This window comes from Choloepus didactylus, chromosome 21 (genome assembly GCF_015220235.1).
Source record: "Choloepus didactylus isolate mChoDid1 chromosome 21, mChoDid1.pri, whole genome shotgun sequence".
Taxonomy (NCBI): domain Eukaryota; kingdom Metazoa; phylum Chordata; class Mammalia; order Pilosa; family Megalonychidae; genus Choloepus; species Choloepus didactylus.
The window spans coordinates 17,905,048-17,927,199 of record NC_051327.1 but is presented as its reverse complement, the minus strand read 5'-3'; the positions used below and the strand labels follow the sequence as shown (position 1 = coordinate 17,927,199).

The 22,152-nt window shown below is 60.2% G+C and overlaps 1 protein-coding gene across 3 annotated transcripts in view; it reads left to right on the top strand.

Moving 5' to 3' along the window:
- The window catches only part of CUX1 (cut like homeobox 1), a 362,321-nt gene that overhangs the window by 338,644 nt on the left and 1,525 nt on the right, over positions 1–22,152 (top strand). For all 3 annotated transcript variants that reach the window (XM_037815379.1, XM_037815378.1, XM_037815376.1), the window contains exons 15-21: positions 15,985–16,112; positions 16,838–16,904; positions 17,703–17,809; positions 19,781–19,897; positions 20,744–20,827; positions 21,448–21,504; positions 21,856–21,936. In XM_037815379.1, coding sequence (XP_037671307.1) covers positions 15,985–16,112; positions 16,838–16,904; positions 17,703–17,809; positions 19,781–19,897; positions 20,744–20,827; positions 21,448–21,504; positions 21,856–21,936 — 641 coding nt within the window. The remainder of the gene's footprint in view (positions 1–15,984; positions 16,113–16,837; positions 16,905–17,702; positions 17,810–19,780; positions 19,898–20,743; positions 20,828–21,447; positions 21,505–21,855; positions 21,937–22,152) is intronic.

Sequence of the window (22,152 nt, the reverse complement as noted above, 5' to 3'; positions counted from 1 at the left end):
TTCATTTACAGTCTTTTAACCTGCAGCTGCAGCACTTAGCTCAAGTTTTCACAAAGTTAAGAGTCACTACACTAAAGACGATGCCTTTTCATGACTGAGAAGTTTTCAGAAGGCTCTAGGAGGCTGGGAGGCAGGCCGTTTATTTGTCTTTTGATGGTTGCATGATCTCTGACCTTGAAATCTGGTTCAGTGCAAACAGAATTCAAAATGGAGGAGCGGAAGGGCGAAGGGATGGCCATCGGGCTCGATTCAGGCGCGTCCTGAAGAGTGAGTTCGTGTTAGTGACCCTAAGGACAGTGAGAGCAGAACCACCACGGAAACCCCAGGGGATTTTGTCATCACGGGGGATGACGCTCTAAATCTCCTTAGAATGAAAAGTGGGGAGTTAACAGGAAATAGGAGGGTAGTGGTTTAGTTTTAAAGGCATGACTGTTATTCACAAAGGTATTAAATCTGAGGAAATTGAAAAGTATAGACTTGTCCATCCGGGTGACCACCTAGTAACAGTCTAAAACAGCCACTTTGGCTCTTCCAAACGATTTAGTCATTTTTGCTCTTCTTTATTTTTTATTTGTTTTAACTAGAAGAATTGGTTGTTGTTGATTTCCATTCTATCTTTTTTGCCAGACTTACATCTGGGTGCTTGATACAATCAGTCGGTTAAATTTTGCTTGCAGTTCTGTGTTTGTATTTCTGCTGTCTTATTTATTTTTTAAATTGAGATCCCAACCCCATCTCTTCTGTGTCACACTATCACTGTCTGTCATACTTCTAAGAGCTGCCACTAACACATAGAAACCTGGGGAGGGGGATGGTCCCCTCCCTATCGGGCCCCTCAGTTTGCGTCCAAGGGTTGATCTTTCATCGTGATAAGCAATATTCAAGTGCCTTGAAAAGCTTCCTCGCAGTGTGGTTTACTTCAGCTCGCTGTTGTTCCAAGCAGGGGCTCCCGCAGGCAGCAGACCCTCCCCTTCTTTCCGCTCTATCAGTTTAGAAAGCTGATTTGTACCTCTCCCCCGGGAGAAACGGTTCCATATAAAACACTAACACTTAATTACAACCTCCATTATACCGTTTTAAATGGCTTTTTTTTGTTAATCAGAGGCGGTGTTCATAACTCTAGAGTTGAGGTTTTTGCCATCGCTTGCAGGCTGAAGGGAGGCCCGGCATAAAATCAGTGTTTGCGTCCAGCCTCCTGACCCTTGGTGCCTGCCCAAGTCCTCTGGAGGTGTCTGAGGTGGAACGTGGGGTTTCTGTCCTAGACGTGACCCCGCTCACTTCCGCCTCAGAAAAGCAGCCCCCTCTCCCCCACCTGGCTCCCAGGCAACCCCTCTCTCGAGCTGGATCAGTCATGATGTCTGTCTGTGGTTTCTAGTGGCCAGACCCCTCTTCTTAGAAAGGAACACCTCAGCCATCTTAGCCTGACTCGGTTATTCCCATCACCAAGCTCTGCTGAGGCTGCCCGAGGGACATCACAACACCGAGGTGGCTTGTGGTCATCGCCTGGAGCGGGATCGGGGCAAAACTGCCCAGGATGTAGGCTTGGGAGGCGGCACCAGAAAACACCTGGTCTGCGACTCGTGTGACAGCTAGCTAGGGCTGCTGTGTCTGTGCGAGCAGGGTGAGGATACCTGAGGTGGAAGATACAGTGGACGACCTTCCTGGGAAGTTCCTTGTCATCTTAGTGTTCTCCCCACTTCGGAGTCTCCTGTCACATGTGGACGGTCAGGTCTGCTGGTTGGTGTCACAGGCCCAGGGCACTACCAAGCTTCGGGTAAAGCTCTCTGTGTCCTGTTGGTGACCGGGAGAGACCCCCAGGCCCTGTGTGGGGCCACATCAGTCCCACTGCTCACGAAGGCAGACTACTCTTAATCGGAAGGGAGCAGTGGGCCTGGGCTGGCCACCCACCCTAAGTTCAAGTGCTGGAAGTTCCCGGGGGAGCTCAGAGCTGGGACAGGGGCTGGCCTCTGGGCCACTGCTTGCTTCTTTGTTCCTTCTGAACTCCCACTGGTTCTTTCACACAGGCTTAGGAACCTGTGACACTCTATGCAATGTTCTCCATTGAGAAAAACCAGCCCCACTGAAAACAGCAGAGGAGTCGGGGGGAAGAGGCGCGTGTCCTTCTGGGTAGCACAAAGTAAAATGGGAGTAATGACTTACTCCGAATTTTGAGCTGGAGAAGACAGTCTTTGCCTTAAATGCAGTATGGCAGGCACCGCTACAGGCAGACCTAGAAAAGCACAAGTCTGCCTTTTCTGAGGCCGTGAAGCTGGCTGTGGGGGAAACGCGGCAATATCAGGTTCCAGGAATGTACGCGGGGCTGCTACCCGCGGGACACTAGGCTGGAGGGTCGGCTCCTGCTGGGGAGGGGCCCCTGTTCTCCCCTGGACGTCCCCCCTTGTCTTCACACTCCTCCTCCACTCCCTTCTACCTCATAGACCCTGTGTTCTCTACTTGAAGTCACTCCACTCCTCGCGTCCCTCCGAACTGTGAGGCAGGTTGGCTGAGGGGGGGGAAGCTTGGCAGACGCGAGGCCATCTTGACCTGGGCAGGCCTCCTCTCCCTTTTGTGAGTGCCACATGGGAAGACAGCTGGATTTGCCTCTTGGCTTCCACCTGTTCCTGTAGCTCCAGCAGCTGCTTCCTTTGCAGGCAGGAGCCGTGCCAGGCCTCGGAGAGCCTGGGGGCAGCCTCTCGTCGGCCTTTTGCTTTTCTGCCCACTGCCACTCAGCTGTTGAGATCCGTCCCAGCCACTGTCCTTGTCTGAGGGCACCTCCTCGGGACTCCTACCTGGCGAGGGTGAGCTCTAGTTTCTCCGTGTGTGTCGTCTCTACCTGGCACCAGGGGGGTGCGATTGCAGCTCCACCAGGAGCTCTCCTCCGGAAGCGTCTCACGGATGGAAGACGAGGTGGCTTTCTCCAGCCTACATGCCAAGCCCTCCGTCACATGAGCCTTGCTTTCCGGAGGTTTGTTTGTGTCCAGTGCCGAAGAAAACCAGCTCCCAGGGCTGCTGGCTGGGTGTGGGTCCACCCACCCTGGTGGCCAAAGTGATCTCCTGGAGGGAATTCGGCAGTGAAGGCCAGTGGTTGGGGTCTTCACGGGAAAGCTCACGTTTAGAGACACACTCCCCCCCCGCCCCCCCCCGCCCCATGCTTCTGCAGCTTCAGGTGAGCCTTGCTGGCTGCAGGGAAGCCTTTGTGGCCCCAAGGTAGAGCCTGTGACCCAGTGACAATGTGGTGGTGTGGGACTCTCCATCGTCGCCTAGTTCCAATTCCAGGTGTGTTGACAGCCGTCTGACTAGCACACTCACGTGCTGAGAGAATGGTCCAGTTTGACAATATCACGCCCATTGCCATCGGCCTCTACATAAGAACCACCAGGAACAGAAGAGAAAACAAGTTCCCAATTCAAGTTCCAAAAAGATCCAGCCTGTGGAAGTCTTAGAGATGTGCCAAGAGCCCAGGACAAGCCCCTTGGCGTAAATCTGGACGCTCGGGAAGGGGCTCGTGGAGCAGCGAGTGGAGCCCACCCGAGCCCTCCTGGCCCCCCAGCCTGTACACCTCCCGCCCCTTCCAAAGAAAACACGTCCACGCTGCCAGTGGCGTCATCCCGAGTTTTCATTTTTTGGATGAAGTGACATTTAGCTTTAACAAGACATTTCCAAAGCGCCTAGTCTCCTCCAAAACGCTAACTTTAAAAGTTGGGCATTGTAGGTGAAGAATCCTTTAAAAAAAAAAAAAAAAAGGCTAGTGAGAGCAAGGCAGTAGGCTATGCAGAAATGTGCACTTCCCCAGCTCCCCCGTTATTAAACTTTAAAGATACTTTTGAGTTGCTTTCCATGGGTCATTTTGGTTTATTCAAGAACGCTACAAAGTAGAGTCTGTGTTGACTGCAGTTTCTGTAGTGTTGAAGCTTTCATTCCTACCGCAAAGTACGCTATATGCTATGTATCAAGCTTTCTGGGATCAGAAAGAAAAGGTGCCTTATATCCCAATGTCACGACTACATCCTTTTGAGCAGAAGCACAGTGTTGGAAGCTTTGGGACTTCCATGGGTGAAACGACACCGTTCAGCAAGATGCATTGAAGTGGCTCGGGGCTGCTTTGGTTCCATCTTCCTTTTTTTCCTCTTTTTTCTTTTATTCCTTTTTTTTTTTTTTTTCCTTTAGAGTTTGCTTTAAACAGAAAGCACTTAAATAGATGACTATGTGTAAAAGCTCTGTGCAATAGAAATCACCTTTCTTCATTTTTAAAAGATAACGTATTGCACACCAAATGAACTCAAATTAAGCTTTAGACCCAGGGCAATTCAGGTCGTGCATGAGTATGTTCACTGTAGTTCCGTTTGTTTATGAACCGGAGGGAAAACAGACCTCCCACCCACCCACCCCCAACCTCGCAGCCTGCCCCTCGCTGACCACCAAGCCAGGCGGGGGAGCACCCGTGGGCTCGGGCCCCAGCCGCCGGCCTCGTGCAGCAGGGGTGGGGGCTGACTGAGCAGCTGAGAACCCTCCCGAGCGCGCGAGCCCACAGCCATCCCTCCTAGCACTTACCTTTTCTCGTTGAGATGGACTGACTGCTACTGACCTGCCAGCGTGCGTGAGGATAATTATAAAAGGATGATTCCTTGAGAAAAAGAAAAATTATTTCTATCCTCTTCTATTTATTACTAGGTTAATCGTTTAAAGTACTTATCAGGAGTGTATTATTATTTTGTGTTGTTGTTGTTATAAATGCTGTTTGCCATCACTCCGGTGGTTGCTGTCCCCTTCTTCCTGTCCCCCACCCCTTGAGAGAACCGAAGAGTCTGGGGACTGACGGGGAGCTGGGGAGGGGGTTCTCCAGAGTAGCCACTCAAAAAGCGGTTGGCTCTCTACCCCTAACTTCTTAAGTGAGAGAGTTTAATGAACAAAAATCTGCTGATGTGAGGAGGTGCCGAGTTGACGAAAATGCGTGTGTGAGAAGCCGCAGATGGACTTAGAAAAGCAGAGTTCAGTTCCCCAAAGCCTCCTAGAGCCTCCGGTAGGACTTCTGGGGTCATGAGGTTCCCGTGCACCCTCATCAGCAAGGGCCTGGCGGCCGGGCCCAGGGCAGCACTCCGGCGCGGGGGGCAGGTTTTAGTTGGATTCTGTCTTCGTTGTTTTCCTTGCACACAAAGTTGGTCAAAACCATCTTGTGAAGCACCAGCGTTTCCTAGTGTCGGCTGTGGCTCGAGGACTCACACCGAGGTCACCAGGGGAGCCCCATCCCCTTCGGTGTGGCCCGTGGAGGAACGTTAGACGAGGAGGAGCGCTTGGGGCAGCTAGAAGCACGGCCAGCAAGAGGCCGCGCTGCTTTCTGGGTGAGGGTGAGGGGTGGGAAAGCTGCGTCCCCTGGCTCCCCAGGGATCTGCGCCACCCCCCACCACCACCCCACTCGCCTGGCTGAAGCGGTTCCCTTTGTGCCATCACTTTTCCCCTTCTCTGAAATTGTTGAGGGGCAGGGGGGGTGGGGTCCTGGTTCTATGCTTGACTCTTTGAAAAGAAACCCCGCCAATAGAATAACTGCCCGTCCCCTCAAAGGGTTTTCGTTTTTCTCTAATTAGTCTATGCATTTGTCTCTTGAGCCGTTTTCGGCCTCTCTTCTCAAGAAAACGGGCCTCTTGCCCACCACCTTAGACCCCTCAGAAAATGCTGGGCCCTGGGGAAACGTGAGGCCAAGCTCAAAACTCTCACAGCTTCGCAGATCGAGCATTATCAAAAGCAAGTTAAGAAAAAGAAAAGGGTGGTTTGTTCCCCACGTCCTTTCCACGCGGTAGGAGACTGGCTCTTTGCGTCTGTGCAATAACTACTTGCCCTGAGCGTGGCACGGGGCCCTGAGCAGACTACTAGCAGCACAAGCCCAGCTCGCAGCGAGGGGCTTCCTCCCGAGAACTCTTTCTAATAAGCTCAGTTTCCCCCCAGTGTATTGTGGTGTCTTACATTTTAGCAGTATTTTATATTTTCTGTAACGCACTAAGTCTTAGATGTTTCTAGAGCTCATTTGTTAATACTCACAATCACCGATTTTTTTTTTTTAATCCTCACAGAGACCCGATTGACCAAAAAAAAAAAAAAAAGCGTCATTTTTTTGTACAAATAGCTTTGAGAAGCCTCTGTTGTGTTGCTGTGACTCATCTCTGGTAACATTTTATTTCTTGCTATTTGTTTCAACATTCAGAGTCGAAGTTGACCTGGCTGGTGTGGGGTTTGATGGGGGAGGCACCCGCCGGCCCCTCGGCTTTGTCCCTTCTGTCCTCGGTTAGCCATATGATGTTTGTTCTCAGCACTGTACAACGGTCCCTATATGATATGGAGAAGCAATATCACTGTATGAAACTCACACCATGTATTATTATTCACTAGCACCCTAGGTGTGATAATTGAAGTAAATATCTTTTATACAAACACAAGCACGTGTGGGTCGTTTTTATTTAAAGGGCTCCGGCCTGAGAAGCAGTGGCAGACACTTTTCATTCCGTCTCTCCGCCGTCCGGCGCGTCCTCAAGCGCTCATGACTTCCAGGCAGGGCTCCGGCTGAAATCCGGGGTGGGGGGCTGCCCCCACTTCTCTGCCCTGGTCGTCTGAAATGCGCGCCACTTGCTGCTGTCCGTCTTTCTTTTTGTGCGCCCTCAACCCTGTCACCCACCCCTGCTGGCAGTCGCGTCCTTGTCTGTGCATTGGGGACACCGCCACCGTTTCCGGGGTTGTTGGGAGGAACTGTGGCCCCGGACTGGTGGTGGTGGCCCCCGGGAAGGGGGCTCTGGTCTGAGCAGCCTGGTCCGTGGGGATCACTCGCTTTGTCCCCAAGCCCCGATGCAGAGAAGGACAAGCCAAGGGCACCTGTTAACGTTGGCAGGTGAGAGAGAAGAGGAAAGAAGGAACGGTATCTTGTGGGTTTCTGGAACAATGGGGTCCCTGAGAAGGGCCCTCTTTCCAGTTGGCGCGGGTGGAGAGCCCGGCAGTTAGCCGCCAGCCGGCCCAGGTGCGTGAGCTCGGGAAGGACCCGCCATCCTACCGTAGTGCGTGTGGCCGGGGGACAGGCTTATGAGTTCATGCACAGTCTTTTTACCCAGAAAGTCTCCCCCCATGCTTGGAAGATGGGATTTAATTAAGCAAAACCTCACTGCCCATGGCTCTGCAGGGCCGACTCTGTCTATAAAGTAAACTGCCAGCTCCAGAGGCAGAGAAGGGGAGCAGGGTTTTACACCCCAACTGCATTGGGTGGTGCCCCATCCCAGGCAAATCACTCAACACCCCCACACTTGGCCCTTCTCTCTTCCCCAGTTAAGTGGGTCTGAACAAAATCAAGTGACATCTTTGATGCTCTGAAGAAACACCATTGCAGATAAACAGAGTGTGCCACGTGGTGATGCAATTTTAGTGTAAACGAGTCCCCTGCTGTGATCCTTGTGGTGTGTGGAAGGAGATCTGGGTGGCTCCCCTGGGGCAAGTTACTTCTTCCTACCTCCGGTCCTGGGGTGCTGGCTTTGGGGGGCATGCAGCTTGCGGGTCTCAGCTTTGGCACACTGTCAGTGCCTGTGAGGTGGCGGGGGCCCTGGGGTAAGGGCCCAGCGCGGAGTGACCTGGCGTCAGTACGTTTCAGAGGGTACTCGGATACTCGAATGTCCGTGGCAGGGGACTTCTTCCAAGCAGAATGGTTTGTGGACAAGTCAAAGTGGGGTTGCTCCGCGTGGGGTGGTGGCAGGGCTGCAGGGAGTGAGGTTCCAGGGTCCCCCTCATTTTACATGGGGGCGTCGGGGCAGAGCTGCATTTCATTCCCAGCGTCTCCTCTGACGGGCGCCGGGCTGCGGGCAGCAGTTAGTACACATTCCGGAAGTGTCTCCTGAGAGTGCATGAGTGTAGCTTCTCTGAGCTTCGGTTTTCTTCTCTGTGCCCTGGGCGTGCAGGGCAGCTGTGAGCTCACACCTAGAAGCCGCCTGGGCCAGTCCGGGGCCCACAGCAGGCCTGAGACAGAGCAGTGGTCGTGGGTGGTGATGAGTGTGGTCACTGCATCTTCTGGTAGTTGCAGCCGCTCTCGCCTTGTGCTAGCACCCCGGGGTCTGGCCCGGGTCAGCAGACTCAAGTCTCTGCCACCCCTGGACACACCCATGGGCACGCCTGTGGAGAAGGGGCTGTGCCTTGTCAGGAGCAGGTGGTTTCCTTTTTAAGGTGGCAATCTCCTTTGACTGACTTAAGCATCTGTCAAGACTAACCGTGTCCCATTACAGCCAAACCCAGAAGCTTCCCATGTTCGAGGGACACAGAGCCCCCAAGAGATTTGGCTGGGCAGTGGTTCTCAGCTGGGGACATTGGCAGTGTCTGGACACACTTTCGGCTGTCACTACTTGGGGATGCTACTGGCATCTAGCGAGTAGAGGCCAGGGATGCTGCTAAACATCCTACAGTGCCCGGGTCCGCCACCCACCAGCCCCCTGGCGCCCAGGCAGTGCCGCCCAGGCCGTGAAGGCCACCTTCCTCACGGAGCTCCCACACCAAGCTCCTCAGCAGATGTTTACTGAGAACCGCTCCGGGCCAGGCAATGGGCTCCAGGCTGGGTGTCCAGTGGCCTCGAGTGGCTCACAGCCCAGAGGGGACACAGACCGGGGTGCAGAGCTGTGGCTCAGTGCAGCTGGTCCTGTAATATGTGGGTGGAGGGCTTCTGAGCACTGACGGGGGGCAGGGCGGGAGGACTTCACAGGGAGCAGCCTTGAAACATGGACAGGTAGGGCCAGCGGACCAGGCAGACCAGCCAGGGGACAGCAGGTGTGCTGGGGACAGGTTGGGGGACAGGAAGGGGTGCAGTCGCTCAAGCTGGTTCCCACCACGCTGCTGATCAAAGCCCAGCCCGCCCCGCTGGGTCTGGAGGGCGGCTGCCCCAGGTGGAACCCGCAGTTGACAGCGTGCTGCAGACACGCTCAGGCAGGAGGAGGGCCTCCACCGGCGAGGGTGCAGGGCCGCCCTTGGGCCTCTGTGCTGGCAGGGAACAGCCTGGTGGTCTCCCGCTGCCCGTGCCAGCATCCTGGGGGGCCCTGGGGCGCTGGGAATCCCTTCCTCCCACCTGGAGGAAGCTGGGGCCTCCCCGCTGGGTCCAACCCCTCAGCCCGTGAATCGTGCCCCTGCTCTTGGCACTGGGGTTACACCGGGGAACGGTCATCGGAGCTTACAGTGGGGGGAGATGAGCGGCTAACGTCATAGATGAGCGGATTCTGTTGTAGTGTGGAAGGTGAGAAATGCTGTGGGAGGAAAATAGGGTCAGGGGATCGGGGGAGCACATGGAAGGGGTAACGTCTTGGATCGGGGGTCCTGGGCAGGCCTCACTGCCACGGTAACCTTGAACAGTGCCACAGAGGTGAGAGAATGGGCCGCTCCGGGCAGAGGGGACTGCAGAGGCCCTGGGGTGCCAAGGCGCCCGGGAGCCAGTGTGGCTGGAGCGCCCAGATGCAGGAAGAGCGGAGGGAGGGCCAGGAGGGCGGAGGGACGGGGAGGTTGGAGCACGCGGGTCCTCGTGGGCCCTTGTGGGGCCTTCAGCTTTTGCTCTGAGTGAAGCGGAAGCCGCTGGAGGGTTTGAGCAGGAGGCGATCGGACCTGACTTCTTAAGGGGCTCCCTCGGCTGCTGCATCGGGGTGAGGGTGGGAGCAGGGAGGCTGCTGCGGAATCGGGGTGAGAGGTGACGGTGACTTGGGCCCGGGTGGCGGCCGTGGTGAGAAGGGCTTGGGTTCTGGGTCTGTGTTGAAGGGAGAGCCAGAAATAGGACTTGGGGCACAGTGGCTGTAAAGGGTGACGGAGAGGAGCCGCGGCCACAGGGACAGCCGGGCCTGGCCAGGCACCTCCCAGTCCTGAGAATGGCACCCCTGGGGCCCTGCATCAGGGTGCCCTGATTGGGCGAAGCAGATCCGGGGAGTTGGACCAGTTGAGTTTGGGATGCCATCGAGACTCCGGGGGAGGTGTGGGTGGGAGGTGGGGAGTCGTCAGCTCATCAGTGGCCTACAAGGTGGCAAGCGTGGCTCAGCGGCTGAGTCCACACTGGGAGGGGAGAAGCGAACCAAGACCCGAGCCTTGGCAAGCTTAGCGAGGAGGGGACCCGGCATGGAAGCAGAGAAGGGGCAGCCGGTGGGGGGCAAGGCCCAGACGGGTGGGGGGGCCTGGAAGTCAGCTGCTGACAGCTCACATGAGGGCTAAGTGAGCAGTGTGGGGAGGTCATGGGTGACCTTGACAGGTGTGAGGAGGTCATTGGTGACCTTGACCTTGACAAGGGCTGAGCAGTGTGTGGAGGTCACCGGTGACCTTGACAGGGGCAGTCTTTGGTGTGACGGTGGCGAAAGCCCCACGAGAAGGGTCTAGAGAATTGGGGTGGGAAGGTGTTGAAGACTGTGCATAGACAACTGCTTCAGGGAGTTTTGTTGGAGGGGGCGGTGGGGTCAAAATAATTGTGTGTGCCTGTGTGTGCACACTCGGCATTTCAGATGAGAGAAATTTCACGCCTGGATGCTCACAGAAAGGAGAAGAGTACTGAGGTGCCTGGGTGGGGGGGTGCAGGTGGGGATGGGGGTGTGGCTGTGGGGGGCTCCCTTGAGCAGGTGCGAGGGGTGGGGTGGGCAGGCACCCGCCCACCTGGTTACCTATAGGCATAAGTGGGTGCAGGGGCAGGAGGGGCTGTGCTCGCGGCCTGGCTGCCCTCTGACCCCTCCAGCAGAGGAACAGGCTGCTGGGCGCCCCCAGCCCCCCTCACCCAGTGGCTGGCTGAGTAACGCAGGGTCCTGTGGGGCGACACCCCCCGGCATTGCTGTTCAACTCCTTTTGTGACAAGTGTGCCTTGACCCGAAGTCCTAGAAGCCAGTCCCCCTCAGTCTGGACCTCGACATTTCTTTGATTTCTTTCTCCCCTCCGTGCGTGGCACCCTCCAGGAGGCCTTCCCATAACCTCCCTGAAGGATGGCATCACTGTCAACTTTCTTACGGGCAGGAGGGCCGATTGGGGCCCTTCTCACAGGGGCCACCCTGCAGGGGCCGGGGGTGCTCTTCCTCCGAGGCCAGGCCCTCCCCGGATCCGTGCCTCCCCCGCCCCCTGCTCTGGCCTTCACCCCCTGAAGACCCTGGAGACCTTCTGTCATGTGCACCTGTCCCGGGTCCCACCCCTCACCAGCCCCCAGCCCCAGCACTTCCCGGGCCAAACCCCCGCTCAGCCCGCTGTCCACACAGAGCCTTAGCCCCTTCCTCCCGACTGCCCCCTGCTTCCTGCCCCCTCTGCTCTAGTTCTTTGGCCGACACCTCTGAAAATGTGGCCATGTCGTTCAGGCGTTCTCTCTGGCTTCCCCGTCCACTGCTGGGGTTGCACACCCCCCGCCCCGGGGCCCAGGTCTCCCCAGCCTCGGGCCCACAGCTCCAGCTCCCACCACACACATCCCCCCAACTTTTCCACCAGCCTTTCTTGCTCCCCAGAGCCAAACTGAGCTACCCCTTCCCCATTTGGGACCCAGTTCCAGGCATGGGCGTCCCCCGAGGCTTCCGTTCAGCAGTGGGGTCCACGACCCTCTCACCATACCTTCTGCTGTGCTGAGGGTCCCGCACCACACGTCCAGAGAGGGTGGTCTCCCGCCGCCCCTCCCAGCCTCCCGAGCCCTCTCACTCCCTTCCCCACCCCCCCATCACAGACGAGCTTGCCAGGGCCTGTCCTGCCCGCACATAGGGGCTTCTTGGCACCTGTGCCAGGCCCATCCCACCCTGCCTTAGCAGGAGGTGCCCCGTCCACAGGTCCCTATCCCCTCCCCGGGGACTGTTCTCACCCACCACGACCCCCTCCCCCCCGTGTCCTCAGCTCCTGCACCCCTCTCTCCTCTGTGTTGAAACCCCACCTTCCTCACCTCATGGCCACACAGCCTCCCAACAGCCCTTGTCCACCTCCTCTCTGGGTTCCAGCACATTCCTCATGTCCAGAATCCAGAACCATCGGCCAGAAGGGACCCCAGCCTCTGCCCCAGGCTGGCTGCCCGCGTGGGACTCGGCAGCCCTCCCCTCCCCGGCTCCATCAGGAAAGCTCACCCCGGGGGTCGGGATCGTGCCTGAGAACGCCCCATGCACCCAGGGCCCCTGGCTGTTGGTGAGCGGAGGCTCCCGCTGTGTCACAAGCACTCTCCCGCGTTACAAGCTTTCTCAGCGCGACAAATCTTGGCAGGACCCCCGCCCTCGCCAGGCCAATGAAAGGGGCCGCGCCGCACCCCTCCTCACTCCCTCCCCGCCATGTGCCTGCCCTGCCCTGCCCTTGTCTTTCATCATCCTTGCTTGGCCTGGGGAGAAAAGGCAGATTAAAAAACCTTCTGGGAAGGGCTTGGAGAAGAGCACAGGGTTAATTTGCAGGAGGCAGCAGGCTGGCTGTACTCCCTGAATGGTCCAAGTCCCTACCCACACTCTTACCTTTGTACAGCCTGCCCTCCACCTCCCGCCCTGCTTGGCAAACTCCTACTCATCCCTCAGGGCCCAACTCAAAAATTGCCTCTCGGGTGAAACTTCTGAAGCTGCCGCCTGTGTCCCTCCATACCCCATGGGGGTCTCTGGACCCGACTTCCCCGGGGCCATGGCCAGCATTCCTCCAGCCATCTGTCCAATACCTGGTACAGCGTCTGGTGCACATGGCACCTTGCTAAACAAATGCCTCCTCCTGACTTCCAAATGGCCCCCAGACATGCTGCAAAGCTTTTCCCAATTTCTGGGCCGGACTGGCAAGCATTCTGGGGGCCACAGCCTGCTGTCACCTTGCTGCTCCTTGGGCTGGATTCCTGAGCTCTGGGGTTCTCACCTCGGCCCACGTTCTCCTTCCCTCCCGCTCTGCTGCCCGCTCTGAAGCCCTTGTCCCTTCCCTGCTCCTCCCTTCCCGGTGAGTGGCCAGGCCGAGCCAACGCCATGCACAGTGCAGCAGCCTGCCCGGCCTGAGGCCAGAGTGGACACGGGGCTGGGGTGCAGCAGCGGCCCTGACCCCCGGGAGGTGCTCTGCTGGGCCAGCCCCCTGCCGCTGGGCAGAACCGTTACCTCCGGGCATCCGGACTGTAAAACAGAAAGGGCCTGGTGGGCTCTGCCACCCCTTCTCCTCGCTCAGCCCCGGGGAGACCTCGGCTCCGGCTCAGGGAACGCGTGGCCCTCGGGTTCCACGTCTCGTGGCCGAGTTCTGCCCAGATCGAGCTCAGGCGCCTTAGCAGAGCCCTGCGTTCTGCTCCAGGTTCTCTATCTTTGCATCCGGGGCTACCCACATTCCCCGCGTCTTTGTTGAGGTGTCGTCATTCAGGGGTTCAGGTCCCCCAGCACCCGCTTCCCTCAGTGGCCCCAGAGGGTGGCCCGGGCTTCCCGGCGGTGGGGGTTCCCTGCTCGGCATCGGGCCCCTCTCCACCCTGCAGGGGCGGGAAGTGGGGCGGCCAACACTTCCCACAGGACCCTGGGCAAGAGCTCCACTGTCAGGTGTCAGACGGCTGGGCTGGAGGTTCTCTGCCTCCATTTTACAGACAGGCTCAGAGAGGTTGAGCAACTTGCCCCAGGTCACAGAGTTCCTAAAGGACAAGGCCAGAATTCAGACCCAGCTCCAAAAGACTCCAGCTCAGACCCCTTTCTCAACACCAAGTGGCCACCCGGAGCTGTGAGCCCAGCTTCATGACCTGCACGTTCCTTCCTCCAGTGACAGGGGACAGAGGGAAGCAGGGGGGTGGCAGCCAGGGGACCCTCACAGGGCAGGATTACGTGGCTCCAAGATCGTGGTATCTGGGGCCCACGTCCCTCTGAGCAGGGCCTGTAGTGGAGACCCCTCCCTCGGGAACGGCCCTCGGCCTCCTGCCCTCCCCCCTCCCCCCAACCTGCAGTCATGGCCCCAAAGCACTGCTCTGGTGGCCGCAGGGACCCCAGCAGGGCACTCGGACAGCAGCAAGTAGTGTCCAGCCCTCCTGGCTCCCGGGCCCTGCCTCTGCGGCCTCAGCCCCTCCCCTGCACCCAGGCCTTCACTTCAGCCTTACCCCATCACCCCCTGCCCTGCCCTGGCCCAGCCCCAACTCGGCGCCTCATGGGCAGCCTCATTCCTTTTCTGCTGTGCGCCCACATCAGCGAGCCCTCAGTTTCCCCGGGAGGCCCGCCTCCCCCAACCCCTTATCCTTGCATCCTCTCAGTGGCTACCCCAGGGGCAGGGGCAGGCCCTCCAGGCTGGCTTCAAAGGTGGCCCTTCCAGGACGACTTGGGGCACAGGGTCTGCTGTCAGTGTCACCTGTGCATGCAGGCGGAGACCAGGCACCCAAACCCATAGCAGCAGGCACAGGAAGCCCAGCCCAGGAACCCCTGGGATCTGCACAGTCCTGGGGCCTGCCTGAGACCACAAGGAATAAGCCTTCCCCTTGTACCCTCCTGCACGCACACCCCCAGGAGCCAGCGGCCCATAGACAACCCCCTCAGCTCTGTCCGTCTGTCCCCTGGGCCCTCAATCCCGGGCTCACCACCCTCCACTCGCCCCGGGGTTTGCCCGTCACCCCCTCAAGGGATCAGTCCCAGCACCGCCCATGGCCATGCTGCAGTCCGGGGCTGTCCCTCCTGACGTCCCGGAACTGTCCTTGGTCCCTTCCTGGGTCCGGACCCATCACCTCTATTCACGTCACCCGGGGCCCTGCAGCTCTGCCGTGGGCTCCTCTCCCGACGCCGAGACGTCCGTCCACCTCCCTTCCCAAGCGGCTCCACAGCCTCTTGCCACAGGCCTGGACCGGGGACCCCACCCCAGGCCAGCACTTGTGGCGTTTGGCATTTGGCATCTCTCCCTGAGAATCCCTCCCACATGGGGGAAGCTCAGAGGCTGGGGGTGCAGGGTCTGCTTGAAGCCCCTGTGGGCTGCCCAAGGCCACCCCACCACCCACAGGCCTCCCTCCACAGCCAGGCATCATCATGCCCACCTCCTCCCTCCACCCCACCCCGGACCCCTCACCCCCATCGACACCACTTCCCTGCCAGTTACAAAAGAGGGGCCCAGAGAATGTCAGCAGGGCCCCCAAGAGATGGAGACGGGGGCTGGGGGGGTATGAGGCTGGGCCACTCCAACCCTGCTCAGGGCGCGGAGCCCGGGGGCCACCTGCAAATGGGAGCCAGGGGTTTCTGAGGCCGCAGTGCCCCCTGTGCTGTGCCATCTGCCCCCTCCTCAGCCCTGCAGCATGTCCTGCTGTTGCCTCCTGGGCAGGATCTGTTGTCACCATTTTACAAATGAGGCCCAGACAAGGCGAGTCAGCTTCCTGGAGTCACACAGCAAACCCAAAATTGAGGTGGACCCCAAACTGCCATCCTCTCTGCCAACAGTGGTTCAAGGCACCCCAGGGGCTTGCTCCTGGATTTGGAGAACTTCCCAGCAGCCTCCACCCTCCGAAAGGGAAGGAAAGTCTCCAAATAGAATGATTTTAGATTTGCTTTGTTGTGAAAATGTAACGTGGCACTTGGGGTAGGGGGCAGGGCTGTGGGTCACGGGGTCCCCGACTGCCAATGTCTCCCCCAATGCAGCTGGAGGGCTCAGGAGAGGGGCCGAGCAGTTCTGTGGGGTCTGAAGGAGGCCTGCCTACCCCCCACTGCACCCCATGTCTTCTGCCCCTTTCTCTGCTACCCCCCCGCACACACTGCCCTCAGGGAGACCACTGGGTTCAACCTGCTTGCCCTGTTCAAGGGAAAAGGGCTTTCCAGGGTCACCTGGCTGGTCCCGGGTACAGCCAGGACTCGGCCCCGCCTCCCCCATCCCCGATATGGGCTCCTTCCCCTGCCCAAGGTCTCTCACGGGCCTAGAATGTTCTTGGGGCCCAGAGTGCCTCTGAGACCCTGATGGCCAGATCCAAGGGTGGTCCTTGGGGCAGGCCAGGGAGGGGCACCTGGCGTCCAGCTTTCGGACTGCAGGTGGGAGACGCAGGCGGAGGGGTGGCCCCGGCTGCCCCACCAGGCACCCTCTGATGGCCACATCTTCCTCTGCCCCCAGCTCGCTGTGCAGAGCTGCAGGTCCACGTCACCGAGGCGGTGGCCATGGCGGCCGAGCAGAGGGAGCTGATCGCCCGCTTGGAGCAGGACCTCAGCACCATCCAGTCCATCCAGCGGCCTGATGCCGAGGTGAGACCCCGCCCTCCGCCTGACCCGCTCGCCACCCACCCAGTGCCCTTTCAGCCGCGCAAAACGCCGACTTCCCAGCACGCCAGCCCGTGACTCAGGCAGCTGGTGCCCACCTGCCCCTCCCCACGGCCGAGAAGGGCTGCCCGCGACTTCCTTGGGGCTCTGCCCCCATGCCCTCCCGCAGGCCGCCCTCCCCCAGCTCAGGATGCCAGGCCACGCAAAGGGCTGGCCCGAGCTCTCTGTGTCCTGCTGCTGGGTAAGACCCCCACCATGGGAGCCTGGGCAGGGGCCTGGCCACGATTATCCACCATCTCGCAGCCAGAGGAACCGAGGCCCAGAGCACAGAGGACAACACCGGGGGTGGGGGGGTCCTTGGAGGCATCGGGTGGACCCGTCCCTCATTTTATGGATGAGGAAACAGGGATTGAGGGAGAGAAGCCGGGCTGCCCACCCGGGCCTCAGGTGCATGTCCAGCTGAGGGGCTAGGTGTGAGCCCACCGCCCAGCACTGTCCCGGGTGGGAGACTCAGGGCCCAGCCTGGCCTCCTTTGCCAGCTTGCGCTGGGCATCCGGCTTCACGCCCTCCTGTGACCACTGCTGTGCCCAGAACCCCACTACCAGACAGCCCCCAGCTGCTCCCTGCCCCCCATTTGCTGGGCACCCTGAAAGGGTGGGCTTGGTACCCCCTGTATGGGGACATCACCCACTGCCTCCTCTCCCCTGCAGGGTGCAGCAGAGCATGGCCTAGAGAAGATTCCAGAGCCCATCAAGGAGGCCACTGCCCTGTTCTATGGTGAGGAGGCACAGCCCCTGGGGGAGTGATGGCAGGGCAGGGGTCGGGGGGAGCCGGGCAGCCTAAGCCCCAGGGAGGACCCCCCATCAAAGACAGGGCCCCCACCCAGTGGTGATGCCACAGCAACTGCAGGTCCTGGGCAGCAAGCTAAGGTGGGGGGGGACAAGCCCCCACCTGCCCTTCTGGGCCTTTGTGTGACACACCCCGCCCCCCACCAGGGTCCTGGCTTGACCCCCTAGGCCCTGTCTGTGGCTTGTCGAAGGCTGGAGGGTGGTGGGCTGCTCCCTGAAGGGGCTCAGCACCAAAATGCAGCCACAGAGCTCCACAGGCCTGGGGTGTGGTGGGTGGGCCTCCCCAGGGTGAGGCCAGAGCCTGGGGCTGCTGGGCCAGGACATGGGGGGAGGGTCCCAGCGGCCTCCCAAGCCCCACACTGTCCCTTTGCTTCCCCAGGAGCCGGGGCCCAAGTCCGACAGATGCAGGGGTGTCAGATCCGAGCAGGGAGGAACGGAGAGAGGGGCTTTGGGAGCTGGCCCTTTCAGGCAGTGCCGGCAGGGGAGCTGGAGCCAGTGCTGGAGCCTGCCTGGGGGCCCCACTTCCCATCATCCCATTCATACCCTTTCTGGCGTCCCCAGCCCAGTCCCTTCCCATCCTGCTTAGCACCAGTGGTCAGATACCCGTTGTAGCTTCCACCCCATGGCCCGTGGCCAGAATTCCCTTGGGACTGGGGCCATGTGACCCAAGGGTCCCACTGCTGGGCTCTGCCACCCCCAACCACTCTCCTCCCTGTCCGCTTCTTAGGAGCCCCAGCCAGCAGCCCCCTCCCCGAGGGCCAGGTGGACTCGCTGCTGTCCATCATCTCCAGCCAGAGGGAGCGCTTCCGAGCCCGGAACCAGGAGCTGGAGGCTGTGAGTCACATCCCTCCTCTCCCGCACTCCGCAGACCAGGGGGGCACACGGGGGAGACACAGCCTTGGGGGAGATGAGTGCTGTGCAGTCAGGGAGGGCTTCCTGGAGGAGGCAGGGCCACACTAGGCTCTGAAAGAAAACTCAGATGCTAGAGGGGGAGGAGACGACGTAAGTGGAGGCCAGAGAGCCAGAAGGGAGCACGGGTCCTTCCGGGGCCGCAGAAAGGAGTGATAGAAAATGCACAGGGCTCAAATCACCCGGCGAGTGTCCCACTGCCAGGCAGGGGCCCGGGGACTCCACTCTGCAGGTGGGGGCACCGCAGAGGCTTTGAGCGGCCGAGCAGCTTTACAGGGGTCACCCGGCAGCCAACTCGGGCTGGAAAGCTAGACCGGGAAGTCGCCGGGAAGGTGGCCACCATCGTCCAGAAAGAAACATCTAAGTCAGAGGGGAAATGGGGCAGGGGCAGCTTGGAAAGAGGAGGGTCTTTGGAGCCCCATAAAGATGAGCAGCCTAGAGCTCCTGAGTTGCTCTGTGGGGTCAGAGAGAGGGAGGATCCCAAAGAGCCCAGCCACCGCTCACCAGGCTGGTGGCCTTTCTGGAGGGGCACTGTGAACTGTGAGGGGTCTGGGGACCCCAAAGGAGGCACCTCCACGTGGGGCTGTTGACACACAGATGGGGCAGCCAGTGGGATGAATGTGCTCCCCAAATCGGATGGAACCAGAAACAGGAAAACCAGAAGGAGGGGATCAGGGATTGAATGGAAGAAGCAGGAGGGTGTCCAGGACCCAAAGGCAGAGGGGGTGGACAGCGGAGGGTCTGGGCGAGAGACCAGGGAGCCCCTGGAGGGGGCACCTTCCTGGCCATGGGGTGCCCTGCTGCCCCCCGCACCACAGAGCCCTGCCAAGGGCCCCCTCATCGCTCGCCCTTGGGGGGCGGGAGCCTGGAAGCTTTTGATCGTTCTCACGGAGTTGCACCTTTAGCCAGTGATGGAATTCCCAGACCCTGCCTCTCCGTCCACCTGGGATAGCTGCGGTTTCCAGGCTCAGGACTAGGGGAGGCTTCTGAGCACCGCCCGCAGGCAGGCTCCGTGCTGGGCAGCAGCAGACGTAGGACCGAGCCGAGGGACCCCCGTGATCCAGGCTCCAGCGTGAGGGGCTTTAAACAAGGGCCTCCCCCAGTGCTGCCTGGGCAGGGACCACCGTGAGCCCCGCGGGGGTGGGGACAGCCCAGTCACGCCCTTAAACAGAGGCCTGCAAGATGGAGCTGTGCTTACCGTGTCCTACCCTTGGCTCTAGAAACACAGGCTTTCACCCCATCATTCTTGGTACCACTGGAATTTTGAATCATGTGAAGGAAACACCTGTCCCAGCATCTGAATGCATTGGAAAATGAAAGCCCACTTCACCTTGCCCCTAGATCGGCAACCCCTAAAACTACGTGGTGTGCCCATTTATATGCAGCACCCAGAACAGGTCAATCCGTAGAGACAGAAAGGACATTAGTGGGAGCCCCTGGAGAGGCGTGAGGGAGGAGAGAATGAGGGGTGACTGCTAAGGGGTCCGGGGCTTCTTGCTGAGGTGATGGAAATGTTCTGAAGCTAGGCAGTGTGTGTGTGTGTGTAACATTGTGAATATACTAAAAGCCACGGCATTGCATGATCTTAAAGGATGGCGTTTCTGTTATAAGAATTATATCTCAGTAATAATTTTGAAAATAAGGCTGACAGCACCAAAATCAAACAGGGCATGGAGAAACCTGAACCAAGAACTGTGGCTTCTGCCCGGGTGGGGTCACAGGAGGGGATGGGGGGCTTCCCAGAGAGGGCAGCTTTGAGCAGCGTCTGGCAGGTCAAGGAGATGCCCCTGGCAAAGAAGGGGCCTGAGGGAGATGGGAGGGTGCAGGCTGCCACGTGGAGGCCCCCCACCCCTTTCCCTCTACCCGTGCCCAGCCCACCCGCCCACCCACCCACAGGAGAGCCGCCTGGCCCAGCGCACCATCCAGGCCCTGCAGGGTGAGCTGGACAGCCTGCGCGCCGACAACATCAAGCTCTTCGAGAAGATCAAATTCCTGCAGAGCTACCCCGGCCGGGTCAGTGCTGCCAGGCGTGCCAGGCAGGGGGCGGCTGGTCAGGGGGCTCTGAGGTGGGAGGGTGGGGGCAGGGACCTGTTGGGAGGTGCTGGGCCTGGGGGGCCCCCAGAGGCCATCCAACCTGCCCATCCTGCCTGCTTGCTGGGGAGGTACAAGAGGCAGGGGTCACAGACCGCAGGCCCGCCCGCCCAAGTGAAGCCCTCTGAAATGTGGGTGATCCACTGGCTGACCCAGGATCTGGGACTTTAACCCCAGGGCTGCCCTGGAGAATCCATATATTGTTGGTTTACGTTTTAAAGATACCAGAATCTGGTCCGACGGGGCAGAAACCTCCCCACCCGGCCCTGGCTTCTCTCAGCCCCAGACCTCAGAGGGGACCCCCTTGGACCAGGAAAGCGCTTCTGTGCACTGTGGGGAGACAGGGCAAGAGGCGGGGTGGGGGTAGTAACACCCATGGTGGGGGGCTTCCTGGGTACAAGACCCTCGGCCACGAGGCCACCGCCACCCCCACCCATTTGGGGAGCTCTGGGGCCACCAGAGGGCGCCAGACCCCTGCAAACTGCTGCCCCAGCAGGCGACTGGCGGGGTCTCCCCACAGCTGCCCCCAGACTCCCCGCAGACGCCCTCAGAGCCCCCTCCCCGCACCTGGGCCTTCGGCTCCCGTCTGGGCTTTAGTGTCCCCAGCCGGGAGGCAGGACCGTGCCCCGAGGGGTGCAGGGGGTGCCGCGGCCTCGGACCCCCAGCCACATCCCCTTGGTGCATGGCACCGGCCTCCCCTGCACTGCTGCCCCGGACCCTCCCCGTGCCGCCCTGTGACCCTGGCCCCGCGCCCCCCTCTGCCCGCAGGGCGGCAGCAGCGACGACACGGAGCAGCGGTACTCGACCCAGTACGAGGAGCGCCTGGATCCCTTCTCCTCCTTCAGCCGGCGGGTGTGTGGGCCCCGAGGGAGCCCAGGGGACCCCAGTTCCCCTCACCCTTGGGCATCGGCGTCCCCACCAGTCTCCACCAGAGCAGCCCTGGGCATGAGCTCAGGCACAGCCTCAGTGCCCACTCGGCCTGAACCCCCCACCCCGCTCGGCCTGCCCCCGCCCCTGGATCCCACTCAGCCTGTCCGCTCTGCACACCTTCCAGCAGCTCCCCGAGGGCAGCCTCCATGCCTCCATCCGGGAGCAGGCTACCTCAGGGCGTGTTCTGGGGACAGGCTGGCAGGCCAAGAGCCAGTGGCCTGGGCTGGGGCACCCCCTAACTACCCTCTCCCCCACCTTTCTAGAGGGCAGGAAGCCCTGCCCGCAGCAAAACGTCCCCCGACCTGTCAGTGTAGAATGGCAGCCGCATAGGGGAAGAGAGAGCGCTTATCTCCGCGGGCACTTGTACAGATGTTGGGGGGCCGAGGGTGTTATGCTGTGGATGTCTGGGCACCCCGAGAGGCTCCCAGCAGCCCCCCAGGGTTCTGTGGGGCACAGCACAGCCAGGCCCCCATCTGTGACAAGCCAGGGCTGTGGGGCCCTTTGGGGTCTCCCCTCATTATCTGCCCCCCACCCCACTTCAGGAGCGGCACAGGAAGTACCTGAGCCTGAGCCCCTGGGACAAGGCCACCCTCAGCATGGTGAGTCCCTGTCCATCCCCATCCAGCCCAGGCCAGAGCCGCTGCCTCCAGCCAGTCAGGAGACGCCCCAGGGACCCCCAAGCCCTGCCAAGAGGGGCCGCATGACCCTGGGCAGCCTCTCCCACCCCCGACAGCGCCTCCCCGAGCTCTGTCCACAGTGGGTTCTGGAGTTGAGCCACAGGGACAACTTGGGGCCCAGGTCCACCACCTGAAAAAGTGGAGTTGGGGCCCCAACCGCCTGCTCGTTCCTTCCCCTTGCTGTCGCGGGGCCCCCTCTGCCTGGGCCCTGGGCAGCCCTGCAGGAACGGAGGGGCCGGCTCCCCCTCACCCCATGCCTTGACTGCTCCCCAGGGGCGGCTGGTTCTCTCCAACAAGGTGGCGCGCACCATCGGCTTCTTCTACACGCTCTTCCTGCATTGCCTGGTCTTCCTGGTGAGTGCCTGGGCGGGCAGGCGAGGGGCCCTCAAGCATGTTCCCGGACCCGGTGCCTGCTACTGAGACAGGGCCCGAGGACCTGGCACCAGGCCTGCCCAGCCTGCACTCTCAGCTCTTGGCCACTTCGTCCCATCAAGGGTCTCAGCCCACCCTGGGGACCAGGATGCCCCGTGGCCCTGTGACCCTGTGGAAGGCCAGTCCTGGAAGGGCTCA